Source organism: Symphodus melops, assembly GCF_947650265.1.
Source record: "Symphodus melops genome assembly, chromosome: 7".
Taxonomy (NCBI): Eukaryota; Metazoa; Chordata; class Actinopteri; order Labriformes; family Labridae; genus Symphodus; species Symphodus melops.
In genome coordinates this window covers 27,953,732-27,979,215 of record NC_136697.1, presented here as the reverse complement: position 1 = coordinate 27,979,215, position 25,484 = coordinate 27,953,732, and the positions used below count along the sequence as shown (strand labels likewise).

At 45.1% G+C, this 25,484-nt stretch overlaps 3 protein-coding genes across 4 annotated transcripts; all 3 read left to right on the top strand.

The window, feature by feature from the left end:
* Positions 1–25,045, top strand: ift57 (intraflagellar transport 57 homolog (Chlamydomonas)). 2 transcript variants are annotated; one of them, XM_079347314.1, is made up of 12 exons: positions 1–492; positions 608–782; positions 911–1,029; positions 1,600–1,690; positions 1,775–1,843; positions 1,935–2,057; positions 2,158–2,229; positions 2,307–2,438; positions 2,514–2,576; positions 3,178–3,244; positions 3,361–3,542; positions 9,238–9,596. In XM_079347314.1, exons 1-11 carry the CDS (start codon positions 335–337, stop codon positions 3,540–3,542), a joined length of 1,251 nt encoding a protein of 416 aa, XP_079203440.1. In that variant the 5' UTR covers positions 1–334; the 3' UTR covers positions 9,238–9,596. The 2 variants fall into 2 exon arrangements, with proteins under 2 accessions (XP_079203440.1, XP_079203441.1); XM_079347315.1 differs by lacking the exons at positions 1–492; positions 608–782; positions 911–1,029; ... (6 more) ...; positions 3,178–3,244; positions 9,238–9,596 and adding exons at positions 22,425–22,632; positions 23,324–23,421; positions 23,651–23,768; positions 23,885–25,045 and having other exon boundaries at positions 3,451–3,542.
* On the top strand, positions 6,353–12,157 carry LOC306827161 (uncharacterized protein). Its single transcript, XM_079348830.1, has 2 exons — positions 6,353–8,148; positions 9,739–12,157. The coding sequence occupies exons 1-2, from the start codon at positions 6,523–6,525 to the stop codon at positions 11,713–11,715; spliced, it is 3,603 nt and encodes a 1,200-aa protein (XP_079204956.1). The 5' UTR covers positions 6,353–6,522; the 3' UTR covers positions 11,716–12,157.
* On the top strand, positions 14,289–21,695 carry LOC306827159 (uncharacterized protein). The gene is made up of 2 exons (XM_079348828.1): positions 14,289–16,466; positions 19,670–21,695. The coding sequence occupies exons 1-2, from the start codon at positions 14,777–14,779 to the stop codon at positions 21,400–21,402; spliced, it is 3,423 nt and encodes a 1,140-aa protein (XP_079204954.1). The 5' UTR covers positions 14,289–14,776; the 3' UTR covers positions 21,403–21,695.
* Positions 25,046–25,484: the final 439 nt, after the last annotated feature.

Here is a 25,484-nt window from a genome sequence, read left to right as displayed (position 1 = left end):
CATTAAAAAAAAACGAAGAAGAAGACTCGGACGGAAAACCGGAAACGGACCTCGCTGGTCGTACGAGTGAAAATTAGACAATTTAAGTAAATTTTAGTTTCTAGTTCGTTAATTAGGCGTTATATAAAGTATATGGTTCTGTTATATGTTTAAAAAAATCTTCGAGACAGTGCTTCATTTAAGTTTTAAACATTTAGCTCTCTGTTGCCGTTAGCAACAGTTAGCGCCCTGTTGCCCCTGACAACCGAGCGGAAGTTAAACACGCAGTTAGCGTCGCGAGAGATTCTCCGTTTAATTTAAACATTTATCCACCGTGTCCGGTGTAAAGACGACCATGGGGGACGAGGGTCGAAGAGGAGACGAAGATCCGGATCGGGGTCCAGGTGCGGCTCACCAGGTGTTCGTGAGGATGGAGGGCCTGCTGGAGAAGTTAAAGGTCTTAGACTACGAGGACCAGGTTCTGACCAGACACAACATGAAGACCCTGACCAGGTGAGTCCTCATGAGTACAGGACCAGGTTCTGATTAGACACAACATGTAGCCCCTGACCAGGTGAGTCCTCATGAGTACAGGATCAGGTTCTGACCAGAACTCTCTCTCTGTCAGACATTACTTTGTCTCCAGTCCGTATCTGGGCTCGAACCCGGGCGAGCAGTTCTACATGTTCACCATCATCTCAGCGTGGCTCATCAACGCAGCGGGGCGTCCGTTCACCGAGCCGCAGGAGTACGACGAACCCAACGCCACCGTGTCCAACATCCTGGCAGAGCTCCGGGCTTTCGTGAGTGTCGAGGAACCTTCAAATCCGTCAACATCTGTTCATGACTTCATGACCTGCCTGTTTAAGTCTTTTTATTGCGATAATAATCTCTGTGTGTGTGTGTGTGTGTGTGTGTGTGTGTGTGTCAGGGCGTTAGGGTGGACTTCCCGCCCTCCAAGCTGAAGTCGGGTTCGGGAGAGTTCGTCTGCTTCGTGTTGGACCAGCTGGCAGACAAAGCTCTGAGCAGGAGAGGCTTCTCCTTCAGGAGGTACTCCAACATTTGTCCTCCTCCCGTCTCTGCCGCGTGTCCTCGCTCTCCTTACTCCATCACTCCGCCTCGAGTCTCGAGTCTCGAGTCTCGGCTCCTCTCAGACGCGGAGGAGCCTCAGCGTATCTCAAAGCTGGACGGATGTCCAAAACATTTAGTTTGTAATTTTACACCAACGAGCTAAAAGTTTGAGCGGATGAAAAGAGAAACTTCTTCTTTCTTGAAACATTATATTTCGGGGCTCTTAGGACAGGACGGGTGGAGAGGTTTTAGGGCATGTTTGGGGGAGAGGGACTGGGGCAGGTCATGGATCAGGATCAGAACCTACGACAAGCACAATGATGACATGTAGCCTCTGTAGCCCACGTTACGTGTCTGAAAAAAAACAAACCCAACCTCCTCTTCTTCTGGAGGCGCATTAAGAGGACGATCCTTCACCATGATGCTGCCTCAGGTCACAGGAGGAGTGGGGGAGGAAGGGAGGGGGGGGGGGGTTGTTACAAGCGTTTCTCTCTCTCGTCTCCCCGCTCTCATGCACCGGCTCCGTTTTCTGTTTTTGTCTCCTTCCAGGCCGAACTATCCGACAGAAACCGCAGAAGAAGAGTCGGTGATGGAGGACGACGCAGAGCTCACACTCAGCAAAGTGGAGGAGGAGATGATGGTGGGTGTCTGACCTTTAACCTCTTCAAATCAGGCTGAGTCTGTCGGAGAAGAGTTCAAAGAAACCTGTTTCTCTTCTTCTCAGGAGGAGCCTGATGAGAACGAGGAGAACGTGATGGACCTGGAGGCTCTGAAGTTAAGAACCACTCAAACTGTGAGTGTCTCCCTCTCTTTATTTTGTCCCTTCAGGCTCCCCGTACATCGTCCAAAAGTCACATCCACCTGATGTTCGTTTTTTCAAACAGGAAGCCGACTCGTCCTCCAAACCGGACGAGATTCTGGAGTCGACGGTGGACGCAGCAGAGTGGAACCTGGAGGTGGAGAGAGTCCTGCCGCAGCTCAAAGTCACCGTCAGGACCGACAACAAGGTTCACGCCGCCCGACCGCTCTGTGGCGCCCTTCAATCCACGATCACAAATCACACACAGTGTTATCTCAAGACGCTTGTCTTTGTGTGTCCATCTGCAGGACTGGAGGATCCACGTGGACCAGATGCACCAGCACAGAGACGGGATCAAGTCCTCGCTCAAGGACACCAAGGTGCGTTCACTGACCTCATGTAAGCGTAGGAGCAGCGAGTGGCTGTTTTACTGACGTTAACGACGGCGTGTCTGCAGAGCTACCTGGACAGACTGCAGGAGGACATCGGTAAGACTCTGGAGAAGGTGGGCAGCAGAGAGAAGTACATCAACAACCAGCTGGAGCCTCTGATCCACGAGTACCGCAGCGCTCAGGCTAAACTCAGCGAGGTAACGTAGCATCTGCAGCTTGACTGTAAGCGACGCACGCCGCCTCTCTCACCTGTGCTTAACTCTCTTCACCAGGCCAAGGAGCGCTACCAGCAGGCCAGCGGAGGAGTGACGGAGAGGACCAGAGTCCTGGCAGAGGTCCGTTCTCTTTATTCAGCCTTTTATTATCCACGTTTCACTGAAAGCTTTCACACAAACTTCAGTTAGCAAACACTCGCCAACCCAGACAGGAAGTGAGGCAAGGAAACACACAGAGCGTCCGGTCAATTTCAAAATAAAACACAACTTACTGACTCACTGTCGTATTTTTTATTTTTTAATCATTTTAGCAACATGACGTCAAAACAGAAAAACTCCTCCTCAGAGAGACGTGTTTTCCTCTGTTATTCTGCGTGATCTTGTAGAACATGGCTGCGCTCTGACCCGGTGGTTTCCACAGCAGCTGAGCCCGCAGGTTCCTCTGACAGCTGGGTCCGTTTGTTGTGCATGCCTGTAAGCGTTTACCTGCAGCCGGACATTTTGTCTTTGAGTCATTTATGAAAAAAAGAGAACCAGCAGATTTAGACGATGCAGTTTGTAAAGTAAAGTTTGCAACGAGGAAACATTTATATTTAAAGTTTCCCCAAGCACAAAACAGTTTGTTCTGTACGGGACGATTTTAATACAGAATACAAAAGGTAATGAAAGAGAGTCTGAAGCAGGAAGATGTCTCTTCTGACTTTGTGTGTTTGTGTTTCAGATCAGCGATGAGCTGGAGAAGGTGAAGCAGGAGATGGAGGAGAAAGGCAGCAGCATGTCGGACGGAGGTAAAAACAGTGACTGTCGAGGGGCTGTACTTCCACTCAGGATTCCTTCTTTAACGTCAGTGTGTGTGTGTGTGTGTGTGTGTGTGTGTGTGTGTGTGTGTGTGTGTGTCCTTCAGCTCCGGTGGTGAAGATCAAGCAGAGTCTGACCAAGCTGAAGCAGGAGATCGTTCAGATGGACGTGAGGATCGGCGTCGTGGAGCACACGCTGCTGCAGGCCAAACTCAGGGAGAAGTCCAACATGACGCGCGACATGCACGCAACCAACATCCCAGAGCACGCCACGGGGCCCTTCTCATAGGTACGCCTGCACACAGGGGCCCTTCTCATATGGATTACCTACACACAGGGGCCCTTCTCATATGGATTACCTACACACAGGGGCCCTTCTCATATGGATTACCTACACACAGGGGCCCTTCTCATATGGATTACCTGCACACAGGGGCCCTTCTTTGACACAGGGGTCATTTTGTCCATCAACATGAACTCATAAAGATATCAACATTTGAACATTTCATGGATGGGACCCGTCCTAAATGTCACTTATTTATTTCTTGCCTTCAATTCTTAGTGAAATCTTTTGTGTGTACTTTTGTCTTTATGAAGGATGAATAAATGTTGCTGCAGAGTTTATTTTCTTGAGAAGTCGTCCAATCAAAGTCAACATTTTGAATATTTTCTTCTTTGAGCACATTGGCTCAGCTGAGGTCTCACGAGTTCACATTTAGAAATAATATAGAATTTCAGTCAGGACCACTTTGTCTCTCAAGGCGCCGTGGCTCTGTTCTAGGAATCAGAAAAATCAGTCAATCATCAATCAATCTTTATTTGCACAGCACCAAGTACGATCTCAAGCGCCTTACAAAAAGCAGGTAAAAGACCTTAGAGATGTGGATTAAGTCAGAACAGCATAAAAGGAGGATCTGGGGTGAAGGAGGGTTGCAGAGGGAGCAGCAGTGAGAGCAGTTTAAACGAGGCGCCCTGAGTTTTATAACAAGGATTTCATCAATGAATTCTCCTCACTTCTCTCCCACCTCTGCACCCTCTCTCCCAATGGCATTCTGCTTGGTGCTTTTAATATCCACATGGACAATCTGAACCTGAACCTCACTATCGACTTCACATCCTGCCTTGACAGTTTTGGTTTTCATCAGTACATTAATTTCCCCACCCACTCAAAGGGTCATATCCTTGACCTGGTCTGCTGATCTGGTGTCCCCCCCTTCTAACTGCTCCTCAACTGATCTCCCCATTTCTGACCCTATGCTTATCTTTTCATTTAAATCTGACTATTTTTGTAACATCAATATGACAACTCTCACCACGAGCATTGAAGCCCTCCCCACCATCAACACCCCCACAACCACAGATGGACTGGTTTCCCTCTACAACAACAGTCTCCAGATTCTGCTGAACTCTTTGGACCGTATCCTTCACCCACTCTGCTCCCTGGTTCACACCACAACTCCGCCTCCTCAAAGCTAAAGGACGACAACTCGAGCGACTATCAGCTGATGATGATGGATGATTATATCAGCTGACGAGGGCTTACATGAGATCAGCTGTTACCAGAAACACTGTGACTACAGGGAGACGCTGAGGACGACTGGTGTGAAGCTGACGAAAGACTGTGAAGTTTTTACACTTCTTCCTGATGTGAATGTCACAGTAGCTGCGTCTCAACACAAGAGGGCGCCCTCCTCCTGATGACTGCAACTCTGTTTCTGAAGAAGTGAATCATGAAGTTAAACCACTGAAAGTTATAATGTTGTTAATAGTCATTATTTTGAATAAAAAGATCAACTGTTTGTGGAAAATCATTTTTTTGCTGCTCTACCAACAGCAGAAATCTTCTTTTATTTCTGACACACGTCCCTCACAACGACTTCCTGTAGTGATTAAATTTGTACCTGAACAATATGGAATTCTTTTGTGCCGATAAAGGCCAATATCTTTCTTAGATCTACAGTGAGGAACAGAAGTATTTGAACACCTTGCGATTTTGCAAGTTCTGCCACTGAGAAATGATATCAGGGTTTGAAGTTTATCGTAGGTGCTGTTCTACTGTTACAGAGGTGAAACGTTTCCTGTAGTTCTTGAACAGCTTTGCACACTCTGCAGCAGGGATCTTGTCCCACTCCTCCACACAGATCTTCTCCACATCTGTTAGGTTTCGGGGAGGTCACTGAGCAACACAGAGTTCCAGCTCCCTCCAAAGATTTTCTCTTGGATTTAGGTCTGGAGACTGGCTAGGCCTCTCCAGAACCTTGATATGCTTCTTATGGAGCCACTCCTTGGTTGTCCTGGCTGTGTGCTTTGGGTCATGTTGGAAGACCCAGCCACGATCCATCTTCATTGCTTTGACTGAGGGAAGGAGGTTGTTGCATACACAGCCCCATTCATCCTCTCCTGAATACAGTGCAGTCGTCCTGTCCCCCAAAGCACCATGTCCCCCCCCCCCCAATGCTTCACAGTAGGGATGTTGTTCTCCTTCTTTTTCATCCAAACACGGTGAGGGAAGTTCAGAAACAAGTTCTATTTTGGTCTCATCTGACCACATGACTTTCTCCCATGCCTCCTCTGGATCATCCAGATGGTCATTGGCAAAACTTCAGACGGGCCTGGACCTGTGATGACTCGAGGAGGGGAACCCTCCGTGCAAACCATGATGGCGTAGTGTTATACTGACAGTAACCTTTGAATCCGTGGGCCTTGCTCTCTTCAGGTCATTGACCAGCTCCTCCCGTGTAGTTCTGGGCTGATTCCTCACCTTTCTTATCATCAGTGATACCCCATGAGGCGAGATATTGCATGGAGCACCAGTCAGCTCCCAGAGGGAGACTGACAGTCATCTTTAGCCTCTTCCATTTTCTAACAATCGCTCCAACAGTTGATCTTTCCTTTTGTAACCGAATTTATAATTATTATATGTCTTATTAAACGAATCAAACAAGCAAACAGTGTCGTCACTCAAGTCCAACTATTCTTACTGTTTGTTGTTCATGAGACGCACCCTGTCTTTTGTACAAAGCTGCTCTTTAAGGAATGCAGTCAAACCTGAACTTCACCCCATATAAATATTAGTCTCCTCCTTCCCCGTCACAGATCTGCAGGTATGAGGATGGGTGTGAACATTAAACTGAATTACTGGAACTGAAAAACCTCATTCAGTGCAGCAAGTCAAGAAGAGCAGACGGTTGTTGTCCATCAGAGCTCTGACTGTGTTTCTATCCAGAGAAAGAGGAACTGTTTGACCATCAACATCACTGAGAGGAGAAATGGCTCAGAGAGGAAACCAACTGAACCTAGAGAAAATCAGCTGTCCCATCTGTCTGGAACTACTGAAGGATCCGGTGACTACTTCCTGTGGACACAGCTACTGCATGAAGTGTATTAAAAGACACTGGGATACAGAGGATGAGAAGAGCATCTACAGCTGCCCTCAGTGCAGACAGGACTTCAGACCAAGGCCTGTCCTGAAGAAAAACACCATGTTAGCAGATTTAGTGGAGGAGCTGAAGAAGACTGGACTCCAAGCTGCTCCTGCTGATCACTGCTATGCTGGACCTGAAGATGTGGCCTGTGATGTCTGCACCGTGAGGAAACTGAAAGCCTGTAAGTCCTGTCTGCAGTGTCTGGCCTCTTACTGTGAGAATCACCTCCAGCCTCATTTTAAAGCAGCTCCATTAAAAAAACACAAGTTGGTGGAGCCGTCCAAGAAGCTCCAGGAGAACGTCTGCTCTCGTCATGATGAGGTGATGAAGATGTTCTGTCGCACTGATCAGCAGTCTATCTGTTATCTCTGTTTAATGGACGAACACAAAGGTCACCACACAGTCTCAGCTGCAGCAGAAAGGAGTGAGAAGCAGAAAGAGCTCGAGGTGAGTCGACAAAACATCCAGCAGAGAATCCAGGACAGAGAGAAAGATGTGAAGCTGCTCCAACAGGAGGTGAAGGCTATCAATGGCTCTGCTGATAAAACAGTGTGGAACAGTGAGAAGATGTTCACTGAGCTGATCCGTCTCATGGAGAAAAAACGCTCTGATGTGAAGCAGCAGGTCAGATCCAAGCAGCAAACTGAAGTGAGTCGAGTCAGAGAGCGTCAGGAGAAGCTGGAGCAGGAGATCACTGAGCTGAAGAGGAAAGACGCTGAACTGGAGAAGCTCTCACACACACAGGACCACATCCAGTTTCTACAGGACTACCCCTCACTGTCAGCACTCAGTGAATCTACACACTCATCCAGCATCAAGATCCGTCCTCTGAGGTACTTTAAGGACGTGACAGCAGCTGTGTCAGAAGTCAGAGATATACTACAGGATGTCCTGACAGACGAATTGACAAACATCTCACAGACACTGACTGAAGTGGATGTTTTACTGTCAGATCCAGAGTACATGACCAGAGCTGATTTCTTAAAATATTCATGTGACATCACACTGGATCCAAACACAGCAAACACATGGCTGTTATTATCTGATAGGAACAGAAAAGTAAAATTAATGAGTGAAGAACAGTCTTATTCTAGTCACCCAGACAGATTCACTGGATGGTATCAGGTCCTGAGTAAAGAGAGTCTGACTGGACGTTGTTACTGGGAGGTGGAGTGGAGAGGAAGAGTTTGTGTAGCAGTCACATACAAGAATATCAGCAGAGCAGGGGGCTCAAATGAATGTGGGTTTGGACGCAATGACAAATCTTGGATGTTATTTTGTGACAACAACAGATATGACTTTTGGTCCAACAATGTTGAAACTCCTGTCTCAGGTCCTCAGTCCTTCAGAGTAGGAGTGTACCTGGATCACAGTGCAGGTATTCTGTCCTTCTACAACATCTCTAAAACCATGACTCTCCTCCACAGAGTCCAGACCACATTCACTCAGCCTCTATATGCTGGACTTTGGGTTGGTTATGAATCCTCTACTGAGTTGTGTAAACTGAAATAGACAGAAGGGGATTCAAGTCCGTGTTTAATCTCTTAAACTCATTTCGTCTTCATGTTTGTATCGGAGAGTTTAATGTTGACCCTGAAATGTTTGAAACTTGTTATTGTCTTTTGTTACAGTCTAAAATGTTAAAAACTTTTCTTTGTCTATGTTGTTTTGTTTTGTTCTTGAATAACTTCAACCTAGTGATGAAAGTTTTGTCTCACTTTGAAAGTTATGTAACGAGAAGAGGTAGATGACAACCTTTCGAGCAAACCATGATGCCAGTGTCTACTGACAGTAACCTTTGAATCCGTGGTCCTTGCTCTCTTCAGGTCATTGACCAGCTCCTCCCGTTTGGTTCAGGGCTGATTCCTCACCTTTCTTATCATCAGTGATACCCCATGAGGTGAGATCTTGCATGGAGCCCCAGTCAGCTTCCAGAGGGAGACTGACAGTCATCTTTAGCCTCTTCCATTTTCTAACAATCGCTTCAACAGTTGATCTATTTTCACCAAGCTGCTTGGCGATTGCCCTGTAGCCCTTTCCAGCCTTGTGGAGGTCTACAGTTTAGCCTGTGGTGTCTTTTGACAGCTCTTTGGTCTTGCTCATGGTAGTACTTGGAGTCTGACTGAACAGGTGTCTTTAATGAGCTCAAATAGGTATTACTAATTTAGATTAATAAGTGGAGAAGAGACAGACTTTTTAAAGGCAGACTAACAGGTCTTTGTGAGCCAGAGTTCTTGCTGATTGCCAGGTCTTCAAATAGTTCTGTGCAGCAATAAAACACTGCACATGGTGGTGCAACTCGGGTGGTTCATCAGGTGTTTTGTGTGTGATCATCAGACACCCACACTTGGACGACCCAGCAGGGGGTGATCAGCCTCCGACTTGTTTCCTAGGAGCATTCACTGCCAGGTATCACCCCTCTTTAACCAGAGCCATCAAGAAGCTGCTTCCAGGATGTTCCTGATGGCTCTCCTACTTCGGAGCCAACAAATCCCACGAGGTCTTCAAAGCACCTACAATCTACATCCACAGGCTCACATCTTCGATCCTTGTCTTCAGCAGTCGGACTTCCCACGGACTGGTCTGCTAGATCAAGACCACTTGCTTATATGCCCCAGATATCAGGACCAATTCAGGCCTGAGGATGGTATCATCTATGATGTCTGGGAGCCTCGAGCCACCAGTCTCTTGTTGATGCACTGTTTTGTAGTCAATGACATGTTAAACTTTTATTAGTCAATATTTAAGTTTGCTTTAAATTGGTAAAAATGATGTTCTGCTATCTGAAGCCTTGTTAATGTTTGTCATTGGTGTTATGGTCCTGGTTCAGGGGAGGCAACATAAAGGAGTGAAATGCAAATGATAATCTTTATTGAGAAGAGGTAGTGCCTCAAAAGACATGAAACGAGGTTAAACAAGCACAGAACATTGGTGCTGCAAACTCCGGCCATCTATGTGAAGACTGTCATGGAAACCCTCTGTTTATTTATTTCTTTGTTTTCCTTTTGTAAACAGTGTCCTCACTCAAGTCCAACTATTCTTAGTGTTTGTTGTTCATGAGACACACCCTGTCTCTTGTACAAAGCTGCTCCTAAAGGAAAGCAGTCAAACCTGAACTTCACCCCATATGTAAATATTAGCCTCCTCCCTCCCCTTCACAGATCTGCAGGTATGAGGAAAGGTGTGGTTACTGGAACTGGAAAACCTCATTCAGTGCAGCAAGTCAACAAGAGCAGACGGTTGTTGTCCATCAGAGCTCTGACTGTGTTTCTATCCAGAGAGAGAGGAACTGTTGGACCGTCACCATCACTGAGAGGAGAAATGGCTCAGAAAGAAAAGCAACTGAACCGAGAGACATTCTGCTGTCCCATCTGTCTGGAACTACTGAAGGATCCTGTGACTACTTCCTGTGGACACAGCTACTGCATGAAGTGTATTAAAAACCACTGGGATACAGAGGACTGTAAGAGCATCTACAGCTGCCCTCAGTGCAGACAGGACTTCATCCCGAGGCCTGTCCTGAAGAAAAACACCATGTTAGCAGATTTAGTGGAGGAGCTGAAGAAGACTGGACTCCAGGCTACTCCTGATGATCTCTGCTATGCTGGACCTGAAGATGTGGCCTGTGATGTCTGCACCGGGAGGAAACTGAAAGCCTGTAAGTCCTGTCTGCAATGTCTGGCCTCTTACTGTGAGAATCACCTCCAGCCTCATTTTAAAGTACCATCATTTAAGAAACACAAGCTGGTGGAGCCCTCCAAGAAGCTCCAGGAGAACGTCTGCTCTCGTCATGATGAGGTGATGAAGATATTCTGTCGCACTGATCAAGAGTCTATCTGTTATCTCTGTTTAATGGACGAACACAAAGGTCACGACACAATCTCAGCTGAAGAAGAAAGGAGCGAGAAGCAGAGAGAGCTCGAGGTGAGTCGACAAAACATCCAGCAGGGAATCCAGGGCAGAGAGAAAGATGTGAAGCTGCTCCAACAGGAGGTGAAGGCTATCAATGGCTCTGCTGATAAAACAGTGGGGAACAGTGAGAAGATGTTCACTGAGCTGATCCGTCTCATGGAGAAAAGATGCTCTGATGTGAAGCAGCAGGTCAGATCCCAGCAGCAAACTGAAGTGAGTCGAGTCAGAAAGCTTCAGGAGATGTTGGAGCAGGAGATCACTGAGCTGAAGAGGAAAGACGCTGAACTGGAGAAGCTCTCACACACACAAGATCACAACCAGTTTCTACAGGACTACCCCTCACTGTCAGCACTCAGTGAATCTACACACTCATCCAGCATCAAGATCCGTCCTCTGAGGTACTTTGAGGACGTGACAGCAGCTGTGTCAGAAGTCAGAGATATACTACAGGACATCCTGACAGAGAACTGGACAAACATCTCACAGACACTGACTGAAGTGGATGTTTTACTGTCAGATCCAGAACCAGAGCCCAAGACCAGAGCTGAGTTCTTAAAATATTCATGTGACATCACACTGGATCCAAACACAGCAAACACACTGCTGTTATTATCTGATGGGAACAGAAAAGTAACAAAAGTGAGTGAACATCAGTCTTATTCTAGTCACCCAGACAGATTCACTGATTGGTCTCAGGTCCTGAGTAAAGAGAGTCTGACTGGACGTTGTTACTGGGAGGTGGAGAGGACAGGAGAAGTGTCTGTAGCAGTCACATACAAGAATATCCGCAGAGCAGGGAGCTCAGGTGAATGTTTGTTTGGATCCAATGACAAATCTTGTATGTTATTTTGTTCCAAGAACAGTTATGACTTTTGGTGCAACAATGTCAGGATTCCTGTCTCAGGTCCTGAGTCTTCCAGAGTAGGAGTGTACCTGGATCACACAGCAGGTATTCTGTCCTTCTACAGCATCTCTGAAACCATGACTCTCCTCTACAGAGTCCAGACCACATTCACTCAGCCTCTATATGCTGGACTCAGGGTTTTTCCTCCTGTTGGATCCTCTGCTGAGTTGTGTGAACTGAAACAGACAAAAGGGGCTTCAAGTTGGTGTTTAATCTCTTAAACGTATTTAGTCTTCATGTTTGTATCCGAGAGCTCATTGTTGTCTCTGAAATGTTTGAAACTTTTATTTTTGTCTTTTGTTTTTTAGTCTGAAATGTTGAAAACTTTTCTTTGTCTATGTTTTTTTTTTGTTCTTCAAAAACTTCAACCTGGTGATGAAAGTTTGGTCTCAATTTGAAAGTTATGTAACGAGAGGAGGTAGATGACAACTTTTCACACTCTGCTTTTTCTTCACATTGAATCCTTCATTGCAATTTATTTCTATTTGAAATGAATGTTAATGTGTATTAGGGGCTCATACTTTATTTCATCAGAGGCTATTTTGTCACATTTTGTGCATAGAGATCTTTGTCTGAACGTATGTAAAGAAAATGTTGAGCATTATAACAGATGATCATTTAAACTTCGTCTAATAAAAAAAAACTCTTTTTGAGTCTCAAAAATATTTTTCGACTGAGCAGTTCATGAATTTATGAGGCGTACTCAGATGCATCTACAAATGCCCATTACCGCCAGTTCAAAAAACAAGAAATGAAAACTTTACTTCTTTGAGAATTGTTTTTTTGCCCATATTAAATCAAAATTATGAGATACAAGGACAAAATGTTAGATAAAAAACTCAAATATTTAGATAAAAAAATGTTAGCTGAAAGTAATAATTATCTCATGATTTCAACTCAGAATGGGCAGAAAAAAACTCAACCATGCCAAATTGTAATTTTTATGTTTTTAAATTTCGCTGAATTGGGCTGTCAAGGATGCAGCACTGTTTGTCAGGCTGGTATTTTATTTTGAAAGTGGAATTACGGAAGTTGTTATACGCAGAACACTCAGAGGAGGAGAAAATGACCAACTGACAACAAACAACAACCAACAACCTCAGCATCCCTCCGAGCCTCCCAGTCCCCAACACACCACACTGTTTAAAAGATGCTTCTTTAATCCAACGTTAATCTGTGTCCCTGAACGCACCGTGTTGGCCCATGTGAATTTAATTGACCCCCTATTGAGTCTTACCTGAAAATGACGATTTACTGGTGTCACGGGGTAGGCAGCAAACAGAGGAGGAGGACCCAAGTGCAGTTAACAAAACAAAAGATGTATTTAAACAAAAGGCAAAAACTAAAAACTTACTCCAAACATAATCCAACAGAAGAGAAAACAGGAGGCCACCAAGAATCACAAACTACACTGACAAACTCCAAAAGACAAGATGACAAAAGATAATGAACCACGGGGAGAAGACATTACAAAATAAATCTGGAAACACTGAAGACTAAACAAGTAAACACCAGGAATCATTCACACAAGTAAAACAGGAAACAATGTTACAGACAACAGAGAAGGACACAAAGATACAAAGAAACACTGAAGACTAGAATACAACTTAAAACTCAGGAAACACTAAAGAATCAACTAAGAAATATTAACACATGATGAAAATGGGTGACAATATTACAGATAACATAGAAGGACATGAGGACACAAAGTAACACAACACGAGGAAATTAATAAAACTGAACTCAAAACTCTGAAATATAACATACAAAACCAAACCATCACAAACGGGGGCTTTTCTCCTAGCTCACGGCCGTCATGGAGGCAAAACTTCAGATGGGCCTGGACCTGTGATGTCTTGAGGAGGATAACCTTTCGAGCAAACCATGATGGCGTAGTGTTATACTGACGGCAACCTTTGAATCCGTGGGCCTTGCTCTCTTCAGGTCATTGACCAGCTCCTCCCGTGTAGTTCTGGGCTGATTCCTCACATTTTTTATCATCAGTGATACCCCATGAGGTGAGATCTTGCCTGGAGCCCCAGTCAGCTCCCAGAGGGAGACTGACAGTCATCTTTAGCCTCTTCCATGTTCTAACAATCGCTCCAACAGTTGATCTATTTTCACCAAGCTGCTTGGCGATTGCCCTGTAGCCTGTTCCAGCCTTGTGGAGGTCTACAGTTTAGCCTGTGGTGTCTTTTGGCAGCTCTTTGGTCTTGCTCATGGTAGTACTTGGAGTCTGACTGAACAGGTGTACAGGTGTCTTTAATGAGCTCAAAAAGGTATTACTAATTTAGATTAACAAGTGGAGAAGAGGTGGACTTTTTAAAGGCAGACTAACAGGTCTTTGTGAGCCAGAGTTCTTGCTGATTGCCACGTCTTCAAATAGTTCTGTGCAGCAATAAAACACTGCACATGGTGGTGCAACTGGGATGTTTCATCAGGTGTTTTGTGTGTGATCATCAGACACCCACACTTGGATGACCCAGTAGGGAGTGATCAGCCTCCGACTTGTTTCCTGGGAGCATTCACTGCCAGGTATCACCCATCTTTAACCAGAGCCATCAAGAAGCTGCTTCCAGGATGTTCCTGATGGCTCTCCTACTTCGGAGCCAATCCCACAAGGTCTTCAAAGCACCTACAACCTACTTCCACAGGCTCACATCTTCTATCCTTGTCTTCAACAGTCGGACTTCCCACGGACTGGTCTGCTAGATCAAGACCACTTGCTTATAGGCCCCAGATATCAGGACCAAGTCAGGCCTGAGGATGGTATCATCTATGATGTCTGGGAACCTCGAGTAAAACGCAAATGATAATCTTTATTGAGAAGAGGTAGTGCCTCGAAAGACATGAAACGAGGTTAAACAAGCACATAACATTGGTGTTGCAAACTCCGGCCATCTATGTGAAGACTGTCATGGAGACCCTCTGTTTATGTATTTCTTTGTTTTCCTTTTGCAAACAGTGTCCTCACTCAAGTCCAACTATTCTTACTGTTTGTTGTTCATGAGACACACCCTGTCTCTTGTACAAAGCTGCTCTTTAAGGAATGCAGTCAAACCTGAACTTCACCCCATATAAATATTTCTCTCCTCCTTCCCCGTCACAGACCTGCAGGTATGAGGATGGGTGTGAACATTAAACTGAATTACTGGAACTGGAAAACCTCATTCAGTGCAGCAAGTCAAGAAGAGCAGACGGTTGTTGTCCATCAGAGCTCTGACTGTGTTTCTATCCAGAGAAAGAGGAACTGTTGGACCGTCACCATCACTGAGAGGAGAAATGGCTCAGAGAGGAAACCAACTGAACCGAGAGAAAATCAGCTGTCCCATCTGTCTGGAACTACTGAAGGATCCGGTGACTACTTCCTGTGGTCACAGCTACTGCATGAAGTGTATTAAAAACCACTGGGACATACAGGATGAGAAGAGCATCTACAGCTGCCCTCAGTGCGGACAGGACTTCATACCGAGGCCTGTCCTGGGGAAAAACACCATGTTAGCAGATCTAGTGGAGGAGCTAAAGAAGACTGGACTCCAAGCTGCTCCTGCTGATCACTGCTATGCTGGACCTGAAGACGTGGTCTGTGATGTCTGCACCGGGAGGAAACTGAAAGCCTGTAAGTCCTGTCTGCAGTGTCTGGCCTCTTACTGTGAGAAACACCTCCAGCCTCATTTTAAAGTACCTCCATTAAAGAAACACAAGCTGGTGGAGCCCTCCAAGAAGCTCCAGGAGAACGTCTGCTCTCGTCATGATGAAGTGATGAAGATGTTCTGTCGCACTGATCAGCAGTCTGTCTGTCTCCTCTGTTTACTGGACGAACACAAAGGTCATGACACAGTCTCAGCTGCAGCAGAAAGGAGCGAGAAGCAGAGAGAGCTCGAGGTGAGTCGACAAAACATCCAGCAGAGAATCCAGGTCAGAGAGAAAGATGTGAAGCTGCTCCTACAGGAGGAGGAGGCTATCAATGGCTCTGCTGATAAAACAGTGGGGAACAGTGAGAAGATGTTCACTGAGCTGATCCGTCTCATGGAGAAAAGACTCTCTGATGTGAAGCAGCAGGTCAGATCCCAGCAGCGAAATGAAGTGAGTCGAGTCAGAGAGCGTCAGGAGAAGCTGGAGCAGGAGATCACTGAGCTGAAGAGGAAAGACGCTGAGATGGAGAAGCTCTCACACACACAGGACCACATCCAGTTTCTAAAGGACTACCCCTCAGTGTCAGCACTCAGTGAATCTACACACTCATCCAGCATCAAGATCCGTCCTCTGAGGTACTTTAAGGACGTGACAGCAGCTGTGTCAGAAGTCAGAGACATACTACAGGACGTCCTGACAGACAAATGGACAAACATCTCACAGACACTGACTGAAGTGGATGTTTTACTGTCAGAACCAGAACCACAGCACATGACCAGAGCTGAGTTCTTAAAATATTCATGTGACATCACACTGGATCCAAACACAGCAAACACACAGCTGTTATTATCTGATAGGAACAGAAAAGTAAAATTAATGAGTGAAGAACAGTCTTATTCTAGTCACCCAGACAGATTCACTGATTGGTATCAGGTCCTGAGTAAAGAGAGTCTGACTGGACGTTGTTACTGGGAGGTGGAGAGGAGAGGAAGAGTTAATGTAGCAGTCACATACAAGAATATCAGCAGAGCAGGGGGCTCAAATGAATGTGGGTTTGGACGCAATGACAAATCTTGGATGTTATTTTGTGACAACAACAGGTATGACTTTTGGTACAACAATGTTGAAACTCCTGTCTCAGGTCCTGAGTCCTCCAGAGTAGGAGTGTACCTGGATCACAGAGCAGGTATTCTGTCCTTCTACAGCATCTCTAAAACCATGACTCTCTTCCACAGAGTCCAGACCACATTCACTCAGCCTCTATATGCTGGACTCTGGGTTGGTTATGAATCCTCTGCTGAGTTGTGTAACCTGAAACAGACAGAAGGGGCTTCAAGTCCGTGTTTAATCTCTTAAACTCATTTCGTCTTCATGTTTGTATCGGAGAGTTCATTGTTGACCCTGAAATGTTTGAAACTTGTTATTGTCTTTTGTTACAGTCTAAAATGTTAAAAACTTTTCTTTGTCTATGTTTTTTTGTTTTGTTCTTGAATAACTTCAACCTGGTGATGAAAGTTTGGTCTCACTTTGAAAGTTATGTAACGAGAGGAGGTAGATGACAACTTTTCACACTCTGCTTTTTCTTCACATTGAATCCTTCATTGTGATTTATTTTTATTTGAAATGAATGTTAATGTGTATTTGGGGCTCGTACTTTATTTCATCAGAGGCTATTTTGTCTCATTTTGTGCATAGAGATCTTTGTCTGAACGTATGTAAAGAAAATGTTGAGTATTATAACAGATGATCATTTAAACTTTGTATAATAAAAAAAAACAACGAACTCTTTTTGAGTCTCAAAAATATTTTTCGACTGAGCAGTTCATGAATTTACGAGGCGTACTCAGATGCATCTACAAATGCCCATTACCGCCAGTTCAAAAAACAAGAAATAAAAACTTTACTTCTTTGAGAATTGTTTTTTTTGCCCATATTAAATCAAAATTATGAGATACAAGGACAAAATGTTAGATAAAAAACTCAAATATTCAACTCAGAATGGGCAGAAAAAAACTCAACCATGCCAAATTGTAATTTTAATGTTTTTAAATTTCGCTGAATTGGGCTGTCAAGGATGCAGCACTGTTTGTCAGGCTGGTATTTTATTTTGAAAGTGGAATTACGGAAGTCGTTAAACGCAGAACACGCCGAGGAGGAGAAAATGACCAACTGACAACAAACAACAACCAACAACCTCAGCATCCCTCCGAGCCTCCCAGTCCCCAACACACCACACTGTTTAAAAGATGCTTCTTTAATCCAACGTTAATCTGTGTCCCTGAACGCACCATGTTGGCCCATGTGAATTTAATTGACCCCCTATTGAGTCTTACCTGAAAATGACGATTTACTGGTGTCACGGGGTAGGCAGCAAACAGAGGAGGAGGACCCAAGTGCAGTTAACAAAACAAAAGATGTATTTAAACAAAAGGCAAAAACTAAAAACTTACTCCAAACATAATCCAACAGAAGAGAAAACAGGAGGCCACCAAGAATCACAAACTACACTCGCCCATTTTCATCATGTGTTAATATTTCTTAGTTGTTTCCTGAGTTTTAAGTTGTATTCTAGTCTTCAGTGTTTCTTTGTATCTTTGTGTCCTTCTCTGTTGTCTGTAACATTGTTTCCTGTTTTACTTGTGTGAATGATTCCTGGTGTTTACTTGTTTAGTCTTCAGTGTTTCCAATTTTATTTTGTAATGTCTTCTCCCCGTGGTTCATTGTCTTTTGTCATCTTGTCTATAACAGTACGCCATCATGGTTTTCTCGAAAGGTTATCCTCCTCAAGTCATCACAGGTCCAGGCCCATCTGAAGTTTTGCCTCCATGACGGCCGTGAGCTAGGAGAAAAGCCCCCGTTTGTGATTGTTTGGTTTTGTATGTTATATTTCAGAGTTTTGAGTTCAGTTTTATTTCTTTCCTCGTGTTGTGTTACTTTGTGTCCTCATGTTCTTCTATGTTATCTGACAGTAACCTTTGAATCCGTGGGCCTTGCTCTCTTCAGGTCATTGACCAGCTCCTCCCGTGTAGTTCTGGGCTGATTCCTCACCTTTCTTATCATCAGTGATACCCCATGAGGCGAGATCTTGCATGGAGCCCCAGTCATCTTCCAGAGGGAGACTGACAGTCATCTTTAGCCTCTTCCATGTTCTAACAATCGCTCCAACAGTTGATCTATTTTCACCAAGCTGCTTGGCGATTGCCCTGTAGCCCTTTCCAGCCTTGTGGAGGTCTACAGTTTAGCCTGTGGTGTCTTTTGGCAGCTCTTTGGTCTTGCCCATGGTCGTACTTAGAGTCTGACTGAACAGGTGTACAGGTGTCTTTAATGAGCTCAAAAAGGTATTACTAATTTAGATTAATAAGTGGAGAAGAGATGGACTTTTTAAAGGCAGACTAACAGGTCTTTGTGAGCCAGAGTTCTTGCTGATAGCCAGCTCTTCAAATAGTTCTGTGCAGCAATAAAACACTGCACATGGTGGTGCAACTGGGATGTTTCATCAGGTGTTTTGTGTGTTATCATCAGACACCCACACTTGGACGACCCAGCAGGGGGTGATCAGCCTCCGACTTGTTTCCTGGGAGCATTCACTGCCAGGTATCACCCATCTTTAACCAGAGCCATCAAGAAGCTGCTTCCAGGATGTTCCTGATGGCTCTCCTACTTCGGAGCCAACAAATCCCACAAAGCACCTACAACCTACTTCCACAGGCTCACATCTTCTATCCTTGTCTTCAGCAGTCGAACTTCCCACGGACTGGTCTGCTAGATCAAGACCACTTGCTTATACGCCCAAGATATCAGGACCAATTCAGGCCTGAGGATGGTATCATCTATGATGTCTGGGAACCTCGAGCCACCAGTCTCTTGTTGATGCACTGTTTTGTAATCAATGACATGTTAAACTTTTATTATTAGTCAAAATTTAAGTTTGCTTTAAATTGGTAAAAATGATGCTCTGCTATCTGAAGCCTTGTTAAAGTCTGTGATTGGTGTTATGGTCCTGGTTCAGGGGAGGCAACATAAAGGAGTGAAACGCAAATGATAATCTTTATTGAGAAGAGGTAGTGCCTCGAAAGACATGAAACGAGGTTAAACAAGCACAGAACATTGGTGCTGCAAACTCTGGCCATCTATGTGAAGACTGTCATGGAAACCCTCTGTTTATTTATTTCTTTGTTTTCCTTTTGTAACCGAATTTATAATTATTATATGTCTTAATAAATGAATCAAACAAGCAAACAGTGTCCTCACTCAAGTCCAACTATTCTTACTGTTTGTTGTTCATGAGACACACCCTGTCTCTTGTACAAAGCTGCTCTTTAAGGAATGCAGTCAAACCTGAACTTCACCCCATATAAATATTTCTCTCCTCCTTCCCCGTCACAGACCTGCAGGTATGAGGATGGGTGTGAACATTAAACTGAATTACTGGAACTGAAAAACCTCATTCAGTGCAGCAAGTCAACAAGAGCAGACGGTTGTTGTCCATCAGAGCTCTGACTGTGTTTCTATCCAGAGAAAGAGGAACTGTTTGACCATCACTGAGAGGAGAAATGGCTCAGAGAGAAAACCAACTGGAAAGAGAGACATTCAGCTGTCCCATCTGTCTGGAACTACTGAAGGATCCGGTGACTACTTCCTGTGGACACAGCTACTGCATGAAGTGTATTAAAGGCCACTGGGATACACAGAATGAGAAGAGAGTCTACAGCTGCCCTCAGTGCAGACAGGACTTCATACCGAGGCCTGTCCTGAAGAAAAACACCATGTTAGCAGATTTAGTGGAGGAGCTGAAGAAGACTGGACTCCAAGCTGCTCCTGCTGATCACTGCTATGCTGGACCTGAAGACGTGGCCTGTGATGTCTGCACCGGGAGGAAACTGAAAGCCTGTAAGTCCTGTCTGCAGTGTCTGGCCTCTTACTGTCAGAATCACCTCCAGCCTCATTTTAAAGTAACTTCATTTAAGAAACACAAGCTGGTGGAGCCATCCAAGAAGCTCCAGGAGAACGTCTGCTCTCGTCATGATGAGGTGATGAAGATGTTCTGTCGCACTGATCAGCAGTCTATCTGTTATCTCTGCTCTGTGGACGAACACAAAGGTCACGACACAGTCTCAGCTGCAGCAGAAAGGAACGAGAAGCAGAGAGAGCTCGAGGTGAGTCGACTAAACATCCAGCAGAGAATCCAGGACGGAGAGAAAGATGTGAAGCTGCTCCAACAGGAGGAGGAGGCTATCAATGGCTCTGCTGATAAAACAGTGGGGAACAGTGAGAAGATGTTCACTGAGCTGATCCGTCTCATGGAGAAAAGACTCTCTGATGTGAAGCAGCAGGTCAGATCCCAGCAGCAAACTGAAGTGAGTCGAGTCAGAGAGCGTCAGGAGAAGCTGGAGCAGGAGATCACTGAGCTGAAGAGGAAAGACGCTGAACTGGAGAAGCTCTCACACACACAAGATCTCAACCAGTTTCTACAGGACTACCCCTCAGTGTCAGCACTCAGTGAATCTACACACTCATCAAGCATCAAGATCCGTCCTCTGAGGTACTTTGAGGACGTGACAGCAACTGTGTCAGAAGTCAGAGATAAACTACAGGACGTCCTGACAGACAAATGGACAAACATCTCACAGACAGTGACTGAAGTGGATGTTTTACTGCCAAGACCAGAACCAGAACCAGAGCCCAAGACCAGAGCTGAGTTTTTAAAATATTCATGTGACATCACACTGGATCCAAACACAGCAAACACACAGCTGTTATTATCTGATGAGAACAGAAAAGTAACACGAGTGAGTAAACGTCAGTCTTATTCTAGTCACCCAGACAGATTCACTTATTGGTCTCAGGTCCTGAGTAAAGAGAGTCTGACTGGACGTTGTTACTGGGAGGTGGAGAGGAGAGAAGGAGTTTATGTAGCAGTCACATACAAGAATATCAGGAGAGCAGGGATCTCAGATGAATGTGTGTTTGGACGTTATGACAAATCTTGGATGTTATATTGTGACAACAACAGTTATAACTTTTATTACAACAGAGTCCAGACTCCTCTCTCAGGTCCTCGGTCCTCCAGAGTAGGAGTGTACCTGGATCACAGAGCAGGTATTCTGTCCTTCTACAGCATCTCTAAAACCATGACTCTCCTCCACAGAGTCCAGACCACATTCACTCAGCCTCTACATGCTGGACTCAGGTTTTATGAAGATGGATCCTCTGCTGAGTTGTGTAAACTGAAACAGACAGAAGGGGATTCAAGTCCGTGTTTAATCTCTTAAACGTATTTCGTATTTCGGAGAGCTCCTTGTTGTCTCTGAAATGTTTGAAACTTTTATTTTTGTCTTTTGTTTTTTAGTCTGAAATGTTGAAAACTTTTCTTTGTCTATGTTTTTTTTTGTTCTTGAAAAACTTCAACCTGGTGATGAAAGTTTGGTCTCACTTTGAAAGTTATGTAACGAGAGGAGGTAGATGACAACTTTTCACACTCTGCTTTTTCTTCACATTGAATCCTTCATTGTGATTTATTTCTATTTGAAATGAATGTTAATGTGTATTTGGGGCTCGTACTTTATTTCATCAGAGGCTATTTTGTCACATTTTGTGCATAGAGATCTTTGTCTGAACGTATGTAAAGAAAATGTTGAGTATTATAACAGAGGATCATTTAAACTTCGTATAATAAAAAAAAAACAACAAACTCTTTTTGAGTCTCAAAAATATTTTTCGGCTGAGCAGTTCATGAATTTATGAGGCGTACTCAGATGCATCCACAAATGCCCATTACCGCCAGTTCAAAAAATAAGAAATTAAAACTTTACTTCTTTGAGAAATTATGAGATACAAGGACAAAATGTTAGATAAAAAATTCAAATATTTAGATAAAAAAATGTTAGCTAAAAGTAATAATTATCTCATGATTTCAACTCAGAATGGGCAGAAAAAAACTCAACCATGCCAAATTGTAATTTAAATGTTTTTTAATCTGGCTGAATTGGGCTGTCAAGGATGCATCACTGTTTGTCAGGCTGGTATTTTATTTTGAAAGTGGAATTACGGAAGTTGTTAAACGCAGAACACGCCGAGGAGGAGAAAATGACCGACTGACAACAAACAACAACCAGTAACCTCAGCATCCCTCCAAACCTCCCAGTCCCCAACCCACCACACTGTTTAAAAGATGCTTCTTTAATCCGACGTTAATCTGTGTCCCTGAACGCACCGTGTTGGCCCATGTGGATTTAATTGACCCCCTATTGAGCCTTACCTGAAAATGACTTCTTACCGGGGGCTTCACTCGCAGCTCGCGGCCGTCATGGAGGCGCTGGCCAAAGCGGCCGTGGCGGAGATCTGCGAGCTGGTGGACGAGGGCTACGCCGTCCTGCAGCTGGAGATAAGCCGGAGCCGGGAGGAGAACGAGGCGCTGAGGAGGAAGCTGGGGCTGATCGAGACCATCATCGCCCGGGGACACGCGACCACCGGCGGCGAGGGGCTGATGGACTTCACTCACGGTGAGTTTAAGGACCTTAAATATAAACAGTAAAACACCTGAACCTTAAAAACTTCAACCCCCCCCCCCCCCCCAAAAAAAGCTGTTATAACTCCAGAATTGTAAATATTGATCCATCATTGTTCTGATATCTTCAGAGAACATCAGTCAATCCCATGCTGTGTAATTTTCTTGTTTTCATTTATCAATAAATGCAGAAATCAAACTCCCACAGTTTGAGTGGAATTTAGAAAGCGAGCAGAAAGTTCTTCTCCACATCTGCATTATTTATTTTTATTCATTAATTTGTTATAGACGGTGCATATTAATGAACAGCTGTAGCAAGAGATGCCAGATTATAGCACAGGACAAAGACACAAGTGACACAAGACAGTAACAGAAGGTAAAAGGTTAAAGGTCACAGACTTCTCTGTTTGAGGTGTGTTTTGAAGGTTGCGTATGTTTGCAAGTCTCTTTTATTGTGAAAGGGAGAATATTCAAATATTTAGTTCCTTTGACTGACAGAACAGGTTGTCCGAAGGATAATGGAATAGTTTGAAAACGTTCTGGTGCTTTTTTGACACAAACCATCATGATCACTAAAATAACAGACACACATGTGCTGACCTGGGTTTAAAGCAGCCCAACACCAACAACCATTCAGGCCTCTTGTTTCCTCCTCTACATGAACCCATGTTGTTTTCCTTTAACAGCTGGAGTCGTGTCCAGACTGCCGACAGCGAACGCCAAAAGAAGCGGGCGAGGCCCGACGTCGGAGGCGTCGATGGAGCCGAGTCCTGCAGCCAATGAGGTGAGAGGACACGCTCGTTTACTGAGATTATTTTTGATGTAAAAACACAGCGAAGGAATGAAGGAGAAATCAACAAAGAGGATGAAGAAGTAATAAAACGAAGGGAATAATAAGAAATAGAATCCAAGTTGAAAAGACGACAGACGGCGATAAAGAGATAAGTCTGAGCTCCGGTAGATTTAAACCGTCAGACGAGAAAAGTGTCTGAATCAGGGTTTTTGATTTCCAGGACTCTCCTGCAGAGGAGCCGAGAGACGGAGACGTCATTTTAATAAAGGAAGAAACGACGAAGGAGGAAGTGAGCGAGGACGGCGAGGACACAGATGAGCTGCTTCTGGAAGAGGACGGTAAGACGGGAGACACAGTGACTGATCGTTCTCCAAACTCGCCTTCAGAACCATCGTTGATCAGACCCCTCTGTTTCAGCCCTGACCTTTGTTGTTGTTGTTGTTTGTGTCTGAAGGACCCGAGGTGCAGCTGATTGGAGGAGACGGCGGGGGAGACGGCGCCTCGGCGAGGATGATCTCTGACTTGGTGACAGAAACGAGGCCGTGGGATCTGAGCAGTGACCGGCCGACAGAATCCAACAGCGTATCGGGGTCTCCTGGTCCTGCAGGGGCCACTGAGAGCAGCTCTTCAGGGGTCGTCTTGGACTTGGCCTCAGAGTCTGACTGTGAGGCTCCGCCCACAGCCCAGTCGGGGAGGCCGTTCTTCCCTGTAGCGGGGGGAAGTCCCGCCTCCCTGCCTGGGATGCCTGAGCTGAGTCGGGGGGCGTCTCTGATCAGCTATGACATGGATCTGGACCCGTGCCCCTCCTGGACCGGTCAAAGCCTGCCCAGCATGATGCCGGTCCCTCATAGGCCCACGGACCTGAACACCGCAGCTTTCCCCGTGGTGCTCGGTCTTGGCGGATCCAGACTGGACCCTCTGGACTTGAACAGGTTCTGCAGAGACCGGCGCTTCGTCTGCAGCTACTGCGGGAAATGCTTCACGTCGTCGCGGAGCCTGGAGACGCACGTCCGCGTCCACACGGGCGAGCGGCCGTACAGCTGCGCTCAGTGCGGGAAGCGCTTCACGCAGTCGGGACACCTGAAGACGCACCAGAGCGTCCACACCGGGGAGCGGCCGTTCGCCTGCGAGCACTGCGGGAAACGATTCGCCGGGAAGCAGAACCTGAGGATCCATCAGCAGAAACACCACCAAGGGGAGCGGGGCGCCACTTCTGTTTAGCTCAACAGGAAGTGACTCGGACGCTGTCAGAGCTGAGCGCAGAGACGAGAGCCGCTCACCCGACCTGAACTCTGATGGACCAGAACTCTTACTGGACTTCCTGTGTATTTATTGAGTTTTTAAAGTTGGACTGTTTTCACTTCGTCAAGCCTTATGACCTTCTGACCTGCCGTTGACACAAAATGAAACTACAATTTAATTCTGTTTAATCTTACCTCAAAAAGAGCGTCGGCCATTTTGGGTCCACCTCTGAGCTTTAGTTTCAATCGCTGTCTTTATGAACGACACTACTCTCAAAAAATGAAGCCAAATATCCCCCGTGAGGAGAGCACACAGCAACGCAGGAGCCTCATTGGTCAACAGAGCTGTCAATCATGATGCTATACCCTCTTTATATAGCGTGACATAATTAAACTAAACCTTTTTATAAAAATAAACACTCCCACATTAATCACCAAGTTAAGAACTATAGTTCTGATCTTTTGATGTTGCAGTTTGTCCCATCTGTTAACATGGAGGAGGCGGAGCTTACGACCAATACTAAATTCATCCAGTAGGCGGAGCTCCAAATGTTTTGGCTTCACTTTTTTGGCAGCTGTCGTGTTGTCCATATCTGTTTATTTTATTTAACTCCAGCATCAACAGTCGTTGAAAGTGAGAGAAGAGTGAACAGCTGTGAATGATTTGTGCGTCTGACATTAAAAAAGTGAACAATACTTCCTTTTGCTTTGTTCTTTGTGCATATTGTAAGAAGCAGAAACATTGTTCCCTCACATAGAAAAGAGAATTATAGCAACAGACTGCAAGTGGAATCATTCCCACTGCTAATAGTT